General features: G+C 36.8%; 1 protein-coding gene across 1 annotated transcript in view; it reads left to right on the forward strand.

The window, feature by feature from the left end:
• The window catches only part of ESF1 (ESF1 nucleolar pre-rRNA processing protein homolog), a 64,702-nt gene extending 52,142 nt beyond the window's left edge, over positions 1–12,560 (forward strand). The window contains exons 12-14 of the mRNA XM_047744198.1: positions 8,261–8,340; positions 11,290–11,436; positions 12,142–12,560. Coding sequence (XP_047600154.1) covers positions 8,261–8,340; positions 11,290–11,436; positions 12,142–12,435 — 521 coding nt within the window. The 3' untranslated portion in view covers positions 12,436–12,560. The remainder of the gene's footprint in view (positions 1–8,260; positions 8,341–11,289; positions 11,437–12,141) is intronic.
• The last annotated feature ends 217 nt before the right edge of the window (positions 12,561–12,777 follow it).

Here is a 12,777-nt window from a genome sequence, read left to right on the forward strand (position 1 = left end):
AAGCTGACATTGTAAAGAGAAGGATTTTATGAAATTTCCCTGCTTCTTGTCCCTTGTGACTAGTGGGCCAGAATAGTTCTCAACAGGAAAGTCAAAATTGCTCAAAATTATTTCCTGCTTGTTATAGCCTTTTAGCACTGACATTTTATTGATGAAAAGGAGATCAAGATGAATAAAGTCTATTATAGGATGTCAGATTCTTAGGCATTGGAAAGGGAAATGGAAACTTAGCATATTCTGCTTTTTATCATACCTGAGTGGTCATTTCTAGAAGATGATGGATTTTAGCCTTATCCTCTGATTTCAGGAAACCAAATTTATAATGGAGAAATGCAAAGCATTATAGTTTCCTTGTTCTCATTCCAAAGTGCTTCATTTGGCATGTACAATCTGGTCAGATTGTAGAACTCGGGGTAAAATTCAAAGAGTAAGTTAAAAATGTTTTGATGGCTTGGGGTGGTTTGTTTCCTGGAATCAGCACATTTAAATTGTGAATAAGCTTCCTTGAAAGGCAGTAGCAGAAGTTCCAAAGGAAGGTATAGATAAAATTTGTTTGCTTTCAGTATACTTTTGATTTCAGAGTATATCCTAGGAGTAATTATTTATATCTGGGCTGAGGTTGTTTCTTTAAAGGAAAAAGAAAAACAAAGACTGAGAATTTTTTTTACATAAGATTTAGGGCCAAAAAATAAAAAATGAACTATTGGGATTTTATCAAGATCAAAAGCTTTTGCACAGCAAAGGAAACAGTGAACAAAACCAAAAGACAACTGACAGAATGGGAGAAGATATTTGCAAATGACATATCAGATAAAGGGCTAGTGTCCAAAATCTATAAAGAACTTAGCAAACTCAACACCCAAAGAACAAATAATCCAATCAAGAAATGGGCAGAGGACATGAACAGACATTTCTGCAAAGAAGACATCCAGATGGCCAACAGACACATGAAAAAGTGCTCCATATCACTCGGCATCAGGGAAATACAAATCAGAACCACCATGAGATATCACCTCACACCAGTCAGAATGGCTAAAACGAACAAGTCAGGAAATGACAGATGCTGGCGAGGATGCGGAGAAAGGGGAACCCTCCTACACTGTTGGTGGGAATGCAAGCTGGTGCAACCACTCTGGAAAACAGCATGGAGGTTCCTCAAAATGTTGAAAATAGAACTACCCTATGACCCTGCAATTGCACTGCTGGGTATTTACCTTAAAGATACAAACGTAGTGATCCGAAGGGGCACGTGCACCCGAATGTTTATAGCAGCAATGTCTACAATAGCCAAACTATGGAAAGAACCTAGATGTCCATCTACAGACGAATGGATGAAGAAGAGGTGGTATATATACACAATGGAATACTATGCAGCCATCAAAAGAAATGAAATCTTGCCATTTGCGACGACGTGGATGGAGCTAGAGGGTATCATGCTTAGCGAAATAAGTCAATCGGAGAAAGACAACTATCATATGATCTCCCTGATGTGAGGGAGAGGAGATGCAACATGGGGGGTTAAGGGGGTAGGAGAAGAGTAAATGAAACAAGATGGGATTGGGAGGGAGACAAACCATAAGTGACTCTTAATCTCACAAAACAAACTGAGGGTTGATGGGGGGAGGGGGGTTGGGAGAGGGGGGGTGGGGTTATGGATATTGGGGAGGGTATGTGCTATGGTGAGTGCTGTGAAGTGTGTAAACCTGGCGATTCGCAGACCTATACCCCTGGGGATAAAAATATATGTTTATAAAAAAAAATAAAATTTAAAATTCCCAAGTTAAAAAAAAAAAAAAGATAACTGAAATATCAGCAATAAAAATAACAATCTAGACCGGAATGACTACAAAGGGAAACAAAAAATTCCATGAAATCCCTGATTATCTACATTTAATTTTTATTTAGTTGTGGCTTGAGTGTTGATACTCTTTGCTACAAATCTTTTCATTCATTTCCTGGAGCCTGCACTGATTGGATTGGGGGCTGGGGGTTGGGTGACACATTCTCTCAGAGGTTTCTGTCCTGGGTCTCAAAATCATTCTGAAAGAAGAATGACTCATCTTCCTTTGCTTAGAGGGACACACAGCTCTGGCCCAAGTATTAATTTCCATGACCATCCTATTATGCTGCCTTGTTTGAACCAGAGATAATGGTAAAAACTGATTAAAATATAATACTTCATGTGTATTCCCTTGGGTTTCACTGTAAAATATAATTCTGTGCTTTTCAAAGTTATTTATTTAAGTTTTTATAACTAAAAAAAAAAAAAAAGATTTAGGGCCAAAAAATAGTATCTTGCCGTGTTTGTTTATTCATACAAATAGTAAGTATTACCCACTGGGTGCTGGACACTCTGCTAGGCTAAAGATAGAGCAGTAATAATACAAGGAAGGTTATATTTCTTGAGAAGTCTATGGTATTAGGGTAGACATGCTAAATAGGTAAACAAAGAATATTATGAGAATATGGTCAGTGTTTTAAAGAAGATAGGGCAATATAGAGAATATAACTGAGATGAAGGAGTGTAGCTTACTTTAGACATGGGGTAGGCAAAAAAGACTTTTCTGAATTGATGACATTTGGCTAAGCCCTGTAGAATGAGGAGTCCTGCATACAGAATGTCGCGGACAAGAGGTAAGTGGTAGAAAGGCTGCGAGGTGAGAAGGAATTACCGTGTTGGAGAAATTGAAGGACCCCGATGTGGCTGGAGCATGGTTAGAGGAGTTAGGTATGAGGCCAGACTGGAGCACAGGATCAACCCTGAAGGGTCTTGTGTCGTGGCAACACATTTGGATTTTTCTCTCCTGACGGTGGGAAGCCACTGAAGGGTCTTTAAAGCAGGAACATGACAAGATCTGGTTTGTATTCTGGTTCCCGTGAAGAACACAGATTGGGGTGCCTGGGTGGCTGTGGGTTAAGCCTCTGCCTTCGGCTCAGGTCATGATCTTAGGGTCCTGGGATTGAGCCCCACATTGGGCTCTCTGCTCAGTGGGGAGCCTGCTTTCCCCCCCCGCCGCCTGCCTCTCTGCCTACTTGTGATCTCTCTCTTTCTGTGTCAAATAAATTAAAAAATGATCTTTAAAAAAAAAAAAAAAAAAGCACAGATTAAAGCATTGGTGAGAACTGGGAGACCAGGCTTTGCAAGAGATGATGGTTGGTTAAGATAGCATGCCAGTAATGGAATTAGAAGGAGAAAAGTAAATGGAATTTTAGATACATTTTGGATGTAGACTTACTGACTTCCTTGAATACAGAAGTAATTTAACATAACTCTAGATTTTTGGTGTGAGTCTCTGCAGGAATATTCTTCCATTTACTGAGTTAGGAAGGAATGTAGGAACAATAGGTTTGGGTGGGAAGTAAGGTCGGTAGGTCCTTTTGGGTATAATCACTTTGAGATATTGGAGATATTAGGTTACATTTATAAAGGAGTCTGGGTGATCAGCTGAGAAGTCCATGCAGTTATAAACTTAGGAATTAATTAGTACCATATAAATAGCATTTCAAACCATGGAACTGGAGGTGAAAAGCATTGGTAAGGGAGGAGAATGCAGGATTGGGCTCTGAGGTCAGGTAAAGCCTACACAAGGTAGTATTACTCTTTCATACTGGTGAAGGTACTATGGGGGGATGAACACTGAAGAAACTGTGAAGGAGCCGCTGCGGAATAGGAAGGAAAGCATTAGTGTTTAGAAGAGTGTATAGTTCAAGTCCCATGGTTGAGCAGGACAGAGACATTTTAAGCCAGATGGACTTGGATACGTTTATAACACCTTTGCCCTTGGCAGTCCTGTGGAGCTAAACTTAACATACTCTTCAAACTATGGAGGAATTGAGTTCATTAATTAATGCCAGACCTGGTGTTTGGCTTGGGTTAGGAGCCAATGTGAGTACTAGAAATCTTTTCTCATTTTTCCTTCTATTTTCTCCCCCTACACTATAAACTTGCTATAGTTTTTTTTTGTTTTTTTTCTCAACTGCAAACTTGATATCAAATGAGAGTTTCAGAAATATAATGTACTTCTAGAATTAGTTAAAAGTTACTTTTTTCTTAGAAATGAAATACAGCTGACCCTTGAACAACATGGGTATGAATTGCACTATGAACCGTGAATCCACTTTTACATGGTTTTTTATGATAAATGCAGTATAGTACTGTAAATTTATCTAATATTTTCTTAATAATGTTTTTCTTTTCTCTAGCTTACTTTATTTTAAAAATAGAGTACATAAAACAAATATATGAAATTTGTATGAGTTGACTATATTATTAAGGCTTCAGGTAAACTGTAGGCTATTACTAGTTATGTTTTAGAGAAATCAAAAGATACATATGGATTTTTAACTGTGTGTGGGGGTCAGTGCCCCTAACTTCTGTGTTGTTCAAGGGTCAGCTGTATTGGAAAAATTTGTTTATTGCTGTCTAATCACGTAAACTCTTTAATAAAGATTTTGTTTTTGAAGAAGTAGGAATAAAATAAAGTATATCACATGTAAATCTACCCTGTTAAAATATATCCTTTGTCTTGACAACTTTAGATATTTGATAAACTACTTTAGATATTTGATAAACTACCATGAAAATATAACAATATGCTACATATACTTGATTCATTCAGTCAGTATATTGAGTGCTTATATCATACTACTTGTATATATTGGTCTACAGTTTAAAAATGCTTTTATATGTATTCTATCCTTTAGCCCACCTTATAGGTGCATAAATTGGAGCTCATAAAACATAGCTGAATTGCACAAGGGCCAGTGGTAGATGGTAGAACCTGAATCTCGATGGACTCCCTTTACTTTTTGTAACCCTCAAAGTATGTAGTAAAGGCCAAAGCCAGAGCCAGGACCCATGTGTATAAGAAGTTGACATGGGGAATTGCTGGATTTCCAAGCAAAACCAGAATGCCCAGGTCCAAAAGACAATTAACAGTGTGTGTCTAATTATGAGCATTGGAATTTGCTACAAAAAACAGTGAATTGCAAGGGGACTTACCACTCCTGTCTGGTCAGTACTGAGACTGCATTTGACCTCCAGTAAATTCTTTTAACTGATAGAAGAAGTGCTCAGCCGGGCTCCTGGGTGGCTCAGTCGTTGAGCCGCTGTCTTCAGCTCAGGTCATGATCCTAGGGTCCTGGGTTCGAGCCCCACATGGGGCTCTCTGCTTGGTGGGAAGCCTGCTTCTCCCTCTTGCACTCCCCCTGCTTGTGTTCCCTCTCTCATTGTGTCTTTCTCTGTCAAATAATAAATAAATTTTTTTTTTAAGTGCTCAGCTAAACCCTTTGGAGGAAGTTTTTTATGAGAATACTTGTTGGACATTACAAGTAATGAAAAATGGAATTTCCTTTACAGATAGTCCTTTCACAGGTCAACTTTTTGCAACATATCTATTTCCATAGATGTATTCTGTTACATTTTTGGCTTAAGGAGTTAGTAGCCTCAGTAAGGATTTTTAAATTTATTTTTTTAGTCCATAACATCTGATTTAGAATTATTCAGTGCGTTAGAATCATCCGTATGTAATTCGCAGCAGTCCCAGGACACATGGTTTCTTAGTTGCCAAAAGATTTACTGAAAAATAAAGATAACATTTCAGAACAGGGATTTTCATTTTCCTATTACTCTTTAACTTAGGTCTGATAATTTTCCAAAGGAAAAAAAAAAACAACACGCTTTTTAAAAAACATTAAGATACACCCTCTTAATATGATCTTGTTAACAGTGCAGAAAAGATCTCTACACATTATTTGTTATCTGGCTAAACAGTTGGGCCAGCACAGTAAATTCTTTATGAGCAAAGAAATTTTCATCATGTTAAAATTGAATATCATTTTTTAGCCCTGACGATTTCGGAGATTTTTTTTTTCCTCCTTTGCTACAATCTTTCTTTCAAGTTTATTTTTATGACTTTTCACCAGGTTGTTATTAAAATCCAGAACAGTTCATTGTGGGCTCTTTGATATTATTTCCCACAGCTGTATATGAAGATCTTTATCTCCTTTATGTATTAATCATAAACAGCCTGGTTTTTTTTCCTGCCACAGAACAATCTTCTGCATGTGTCACTTGTCTGTTCAGTTCAAAAAGGAGCTCTTGCCTTGAAAACATAGAGCAGAAGTAAACTTAGGATGTAGAAGTCAGACCCCAAGAAAGTGGAACCTTGCTGATATTACGTATAAATAGGCACATTTTAAAATAGAGAAAAAATGATAATCGGAAAGTAGATACATCATTTCCTGGAAAATATTTGAGATAGGAACAATAAAGGCTTTCACTCTAGGAAAAAGGGCTGTCAACAAATATTTCTTTCTGGCAGTGCAGACAGATGCCTTAGGAGCACTGAGGGGTGCACCTAAGCAGTACTTACATGCTGGCATTTTCTCTCAGCTGGGCATGCCAAAGAGCAGTTTCTAAAGCCTCAACTTTTAGGCTTCGTTTTTCCTTTTAACCCTTATTAGCTGCAGTTATTCAACCATTCTATGCTATGTGAATTTTCTTACTATCTCACGATAAAATGTATTTCAAACAGAAAGAGTTGCTACAAAGAGAATGACATTCAATAGTAAAGGAATGTTGTTTAGTGATTAATAGTAGAGACCCTGAGCTGGACTCCTTGGGTGTGAATCATGTTTTCTTCACTTACTAAACTTGAGAGAATTATATAATCTCTCTATGCTTCAGTTTCCTCTTCCACAGAATGAAGATTATAACAAATAATGGAATCTACCTCATAGCATTGTTGTGAGGATTATATTAGTTAATACATGTAAAGTGAGTAGAATAGTACTACTGCCTGATACACAGTAAGTGCTATATAAGCGTTAATCAGTATTACCTTGGAGACCATTAGTTTCTCTGTGTTGGAAGGACAGAGCACAGCCTAGCCAAAGAGGACAGCATTCAGTAGAGAAGATTAGCATTGTGTAATAATATTTTAGAGTAACAGAACATGTCTCTGTAGATTCTGAAACTTTTTACTCATTAAACTAGTCTTTCATACTTCAATACCCTGATACTAATTCCTTTTGCACCCCTCCCACTCCAAGAGACACCAAAAAAAGAAGAAAAAATAAGGCATCAGCATGATCACTGAGGAGCCCAGGACGTCTTATTTATGTGTAGTAATAGCAGGCACTTTATAGCATCATGTGTCAGGCATTAACTGAGCTCTTCATATTGACCAATTTATTTAGTACTCACAATTACCTTGTGAGGTAGGTGCTGCTATTAGAATCCCCATTTTACAGATAAGGGCATAGGTCCAAACTGCCACAGCATAACTGTGGTACAGCTAGAATTTAAACCCAGGCCAGCTGCTCCAGGTTCACGTGCCCTTAGCTCCTGCACATGACTATCTCATTCAGGATGAGAACATCTCCTCTAACATCTTGTGGTCTCCAGAAGTCCCTGAGTCCCTGGAAATACAAGCAGTGTTACTAGTCAGGAGCCACTTTTACCATAAGTAGTTGTATTTAATAGTAGGCATAGAAAGTTAACTGAAGATCAGTTTTGTCTTTAGAGAAGGAAAAATTGTTTTGTTAAACTTTTACTATGAAATTCTTATTGTAAAGAATTTTTCATTTTCCAGATGAATTTTTTAAATGCGGAATTTTAAGCGTTTATATATTCAAATCACTTTTTTTTCTTTGTGATTTCTTCTATTATTCTTATGCTAAGAAAATATTTCTTCTATATAAGATCAGGTAACTGGTCTTCTGGAATTCTCATAGGTTTTTTTTTTTTTTCCTTAGTGTTTAACTCTTTAGTCCATTTGCATTTTATTTTCCTGTACATTATGAGACAAGGCTATAACTTGATTTTTTTCCCCAGAGTAAAGCAGATTTCCCAGCACCAGTTACTGAATAATCCCTTCTTTTTTCCAGTGATATAGGATAATGCATTTTATTACACACTAAGCCATACTGTTCTATTATATGAATGGATGTTGAATTTGACCCAGGGCATATTCTGTATCTATTCAAATGATCTCATGGTTTTTCTTTTTTAATTAATAATGTAATTATACATTACTTTTAGAAGAAATTCTTTCTTTATAAGTCACCCCATCCAGATGTATTTATTTCATTCATTCCCATAGTTATCTCTAATGACATTTTTTTACTTTCTTTAGTTTCTGTATGCTTATTGATAAGATTATTCCTAGATATCTTGCATTTTTGTTCCTAGTATAAATAGAATGTCACAGATAGTCTTGTAATTTTTTCACCCTTCTGTGTTGGTTTGTTGTGCCAGGTATAAAAGAAAAGAAAAAATCAATGAAATCTACAAAAGATAGCACATCAGTGGAAGATGCTGAAATAGAAAGACAAAAGGTAAAACATGGTCATTGCTATATTCCTAGTGGATAATTGATATGTACAGTTTAAATGAAGTGGTCTACATGAGTTTCTAGTGTCCCTAATAAAAAAATAATTGATTTTAGCAATGAAATTTATAAATAAATTATAAAACACAAAATTAAATATTTTAGCAATGTGGGTTTTTTTTTTAAAGATTTATTTGAGAGAGAGAGAGTGTATGTGTGGAGGGGAGGGGCAGAGGGAGAGAATCTCAAGCAGACTCCCTGCTGAGCAGGGAGCCTGACATGGGGCTTAATCTCACAACCTGAGATCATGACCTGAACTGAAATTGAGTTGAATGCATAACCAGCTGAGCCACCCAGGTGCTCCTAGCAGTGTAGTTTTTACCAACCATTTTTCCAGCCAATACAAAGTTGAAATTTTATCTCAAACCTAAGTCATGTCCCTTTTTGATTTAGAGGAAAATATGTCACTATTAAAAATTCTTACTATAGCTAAGACAAAAAAATGGAACTATTAAAACCTTGAAATAATATTGCCATAAGTTTAATTCTTTTGACTTTTTAAATTTAAATTCAATTAATTAACATATAGTGTATTACTAGTTTCAGAGGTAAAGTTTAGTGATTCATCATTTGCGTATAACACTCAGTGCTCATTACATCACATGCCCTCCTTAATGCCTTTCACCCAGTTACCTCCCACCCTCCTTCCCTCCAGCAACCCTGTTTGTTTCCTGTAGTTAAGAGTCTCTTATGGTTTGTCTCCCTCTCTGATTTCATCTTATTTTATTTTTCCCTCCTTCCCCTATGATCCTTTGTTTTGTTTCTTAAATTCCACATGTGACTGAAACCATATGGTAATTGTCTTTCTCTGATTGATTTATTTCATTTAGCATAATACCATCTAGTTCCATCCACTTTGTTGCAAATGGTAAGGTATCTTTTGTTATTGTTGTTGGCTGAGTAGTATTCCATGTGTATATATACACCACATCTTCTTTATCCATTTATCTGTCAGTGGACATCTGGGCTGTTTCCATATTTTGGCTATTGTGGATATGGCTGCTATAAACATTGGGGTGCAGGTGCCCCTTCCAGTCACTATGTGTGTGTCCTTTGGCTAAATACCTAGTAGTACAATTGCTGGGTCATAGGGTAGCTGTATTTTTAACTTTTGGGGGAACCTCCATACTGTTTTCCAGAGTGGCTGTACAAGCTTGCATTCCCACCAGCAGTGTAAGAGGGTTCCCCTTTCTCCACGGCCTCTCTAACATCTTTTATTTCCTGACTTATTAATTTTAGCCATTCTGACTGGTATGAGGTGATATCTCATTGTGGTTTTAATTTGTGTTTCCCTGATGTCAAGTGATGTTGAGCTTGGGACTCCATCAAGATAAAAAGTTTTTGCACAGCAAAGGAAACAGTCAACAAAATCAAAAGACAACCTTCTGAATGGTGGAAGATACTTACAAATGTCTTATCACATAAAAGGCTAGTATCTGAAATCTTTGAAGAACTTAGCAAACTCAACACCCAAAAAACAAATATCTAGTCAAAAAATGGGCAGAAGACACAAACAGACATTTCTCCAAAAAAGACATACAAATGGCCAACAGACACATGAAAATACTGCCTTAAGTTTTAATTCCGTCTGAATCTGTCCTATAATTCAGACTTTGTTTTTGTGTTGTCAGGTGCTAATTTCTCTCATTATTGCAAACAACATAAATGTAATATACAAAATTGAAGTCTTCCTTAGAAATGCAGTGACCTTTTATGCTTTGCTGACTCCACAAAGATCCATGGCACAGGTTAATAGTATTTTTGCTGAGGCAGGAATTAGAGTCAACAATGACCCTATCTATGACTGACGTTCCTATCACTGTCTGGGAGTGAGCCTAACTGGTCACCTAAACTCTGCATGATAATGCATCTTTTCTATCCTCCATTTATTGCACACAGTAATGCTCATAGAGTAAAGCAGTGCAAAGAAAATCCCTCTTTTGTGGAAAATGGCTCTAAAAAGAAAGCCAACTGCAGGAGCCAGTGATGTAAGTGAAAGAAAATTAAAGCAATCTAGAGTTGCATGGGTGGCTCAGTTGGTTAAGCATCTGCCTGCAACTCAGGTCATAATCCCATGGTCCTGTGATCGAATTCCGCATTGGGCTCCCTGCTCCTCCCCCGCATTGGGGGGGGGGGATGGGCCGGGAGCCTGCTTCTCCCTCTGCCTGCTGCTCCCACTGCATGTGCGTGCTCTCTTTCTCTCTCTCTGAAAAATAAATCTTTTTAAAAAAAGTAATCTAAAGTGGTAGTATAGAAAGATTCACAAAAGTTTGGCAGTATACTTTGTATTTTCTCTAGTACACGTGGTTGTTTATTTGGTTCCTAAAGTTTCATGTTTAATCCCATGGTTGGAAGAAAATTCCACTGTTTAGTGGAAACAGACATATTTCAGAAGCAAATATTAAGATCTTGCATTCATACAAGTGTATCAGTTTTGAAAAGTAAAGGCAAAAAAAGCAAAAGAAAAAAGAAATTCCTTGCTGTTAAAACACATGTTTGGAAAATGTAGCTTGTTTCACAAAATATTGCATGTTTGCTAGATTTAGTGTCATTGCATGAAAAGACCAAAGTGAAAATGAGAAATTTTTATTTGGGGGTCTGACTGAGCCACCCAGGCACCCCTGTGGTCTAGTTTTTAAATACAAACTTTAACACCTCTCCTACTCTTGGTGATGTTGCTTCTAAAAATTTTATCTTACTGCTCTACAAAGATCTCTGAGTTTCTTTTCGAGTTTTGGTAATCCACAATCAGTTTATGGATGGCAGGTGTTATCCCAGAGCATTAGTGACTGGGTTCTCCTTTCCGAGAGGGCCCCATACTAAATACAGGAGTATTTAGCCTGGGGAAAAAAAAAAACACTGTTGGATATTTAATCTTTTCTTTTTCTCTCCACAGGCTGAAATGGCTTTGCTCATGATGGATGAGGAGGGAGAGAGTAAGAAACACTTCAATTACAATAAGATTGTAGAGCACCAGAATCTGAGCAAGAAGAAGAAAAAACAGCTTATGAAAAAGAATGAATTATTAGAGGATGACTTTGAGGTAACCAGGGACACCTCTTAAAGCTGGTGTTGAATTTAAAGTCAGCTCTGGAGAGGAGTATTTAGCACAAAGTTAGCCTGAAATGTCTTAGGAAGGGCCCATAGTGGAGCCAAAGCTGCTAAATTTTAGTCCAGAATAGCTGCTTTATCCCAGGGAGGATCAAATTAATGTTTAGTTGAACACTAGGTGAAGTATTGGCTTGTCTTTTGATTGCGCCAAAGTTATGGCTTTGCTCCCCCCGCCCAATACTTAGCTTTTAATGTTAGAATCACATGCAGTGTTTTGCTCATGATAGGAAAGATATGCATACTCAAGCTTGACTGAGAAAGAGCAGGTTTATGTCACACCATGTCACACACTCACTGTGTACAGTGACCACTGCAGTAGGCCATGCTTTTTTTATTGCTACATCTCTTTGTTTCCATCCTCCCTCCTTTCCCTCTTTTTCTTGGCCATTCACTCCTATGTATGAGTTTGAGCCTGTACAAAAAATCTACAAATAGCTGTCAGCAACTACTTAATGACTTCCAAGACAGGCCTTAAAACTCCATTGAAGATCTGTGGGAAAACAATTTTCTAATGAATCAATACAAAACACTCACATTTATATTTTATATAATCGACAGCTCACTTTCAACATTTGGCCCCATTTCTGGGCCTTTTGATTTACTAATTTAATTATTTGTTTTCCTTTTGGATTTGCAGGTAAATGTTAAGGATGCACGGTTTCAGGCAATGTATACCTCCCACTTGTTCAATTTGGATCCTTCAGATCCTAATTTCAAGAAAACAAAAGCTATGGAAAAAATCCTTGAGGAGAAAGCCCGGCAGAGAGAACAAAAAGAACAAGAACTTACTCAGACAATAAAGAAAAAAGAGAGTGAAATTCAAAAGGAATCACAGAAGAAATCCATTGATCCTGCCTTGTCAATGTTGATTAAATCTGTAAAAAATAAAACAGAGCAGTTTCAAGCAAGAAAAAAACAAAAAATCAAATAGCTGTATGTTGTTTCTTTTTGGATTGAGAATGTATTCTTCTAAAGTATAGTGAAGTGATAGAGGGATTATTTATTGGGAACAAAGCTATCTTTCAAGAATATGAATAAAATCTTATTCTGACCATTGTAAAATTTCACCTATATAATAGTTTGACCTAATTATGGATGATAGATTTGGTCTGTATATTTCTACAAGTTAATAATAATTTAATTAAAATATAGAATTTATAAAATTTTTGTATTTTATGAAATTCAGCCTTTCTAGTAGAAACTTACTCTTAGTCTAATTTTTTAAAAGATTGTTTACAATTCTGTGTAAAGAACAGTGCCCAGTTTTTAAGTC

Source organism: Lutra lutra, chromosome 9 (genome assembly GCF_902655055.1).
Source record: "Lutra lutra chromosome 9, mLutLut1.2, whole genome shotgun sequence".
Lineage (NCBI taxonomy): Eukaryota > Metazoa > Chordata > Mammalia > Carnivora > Mustelidae > Lutra > Lutra lutra.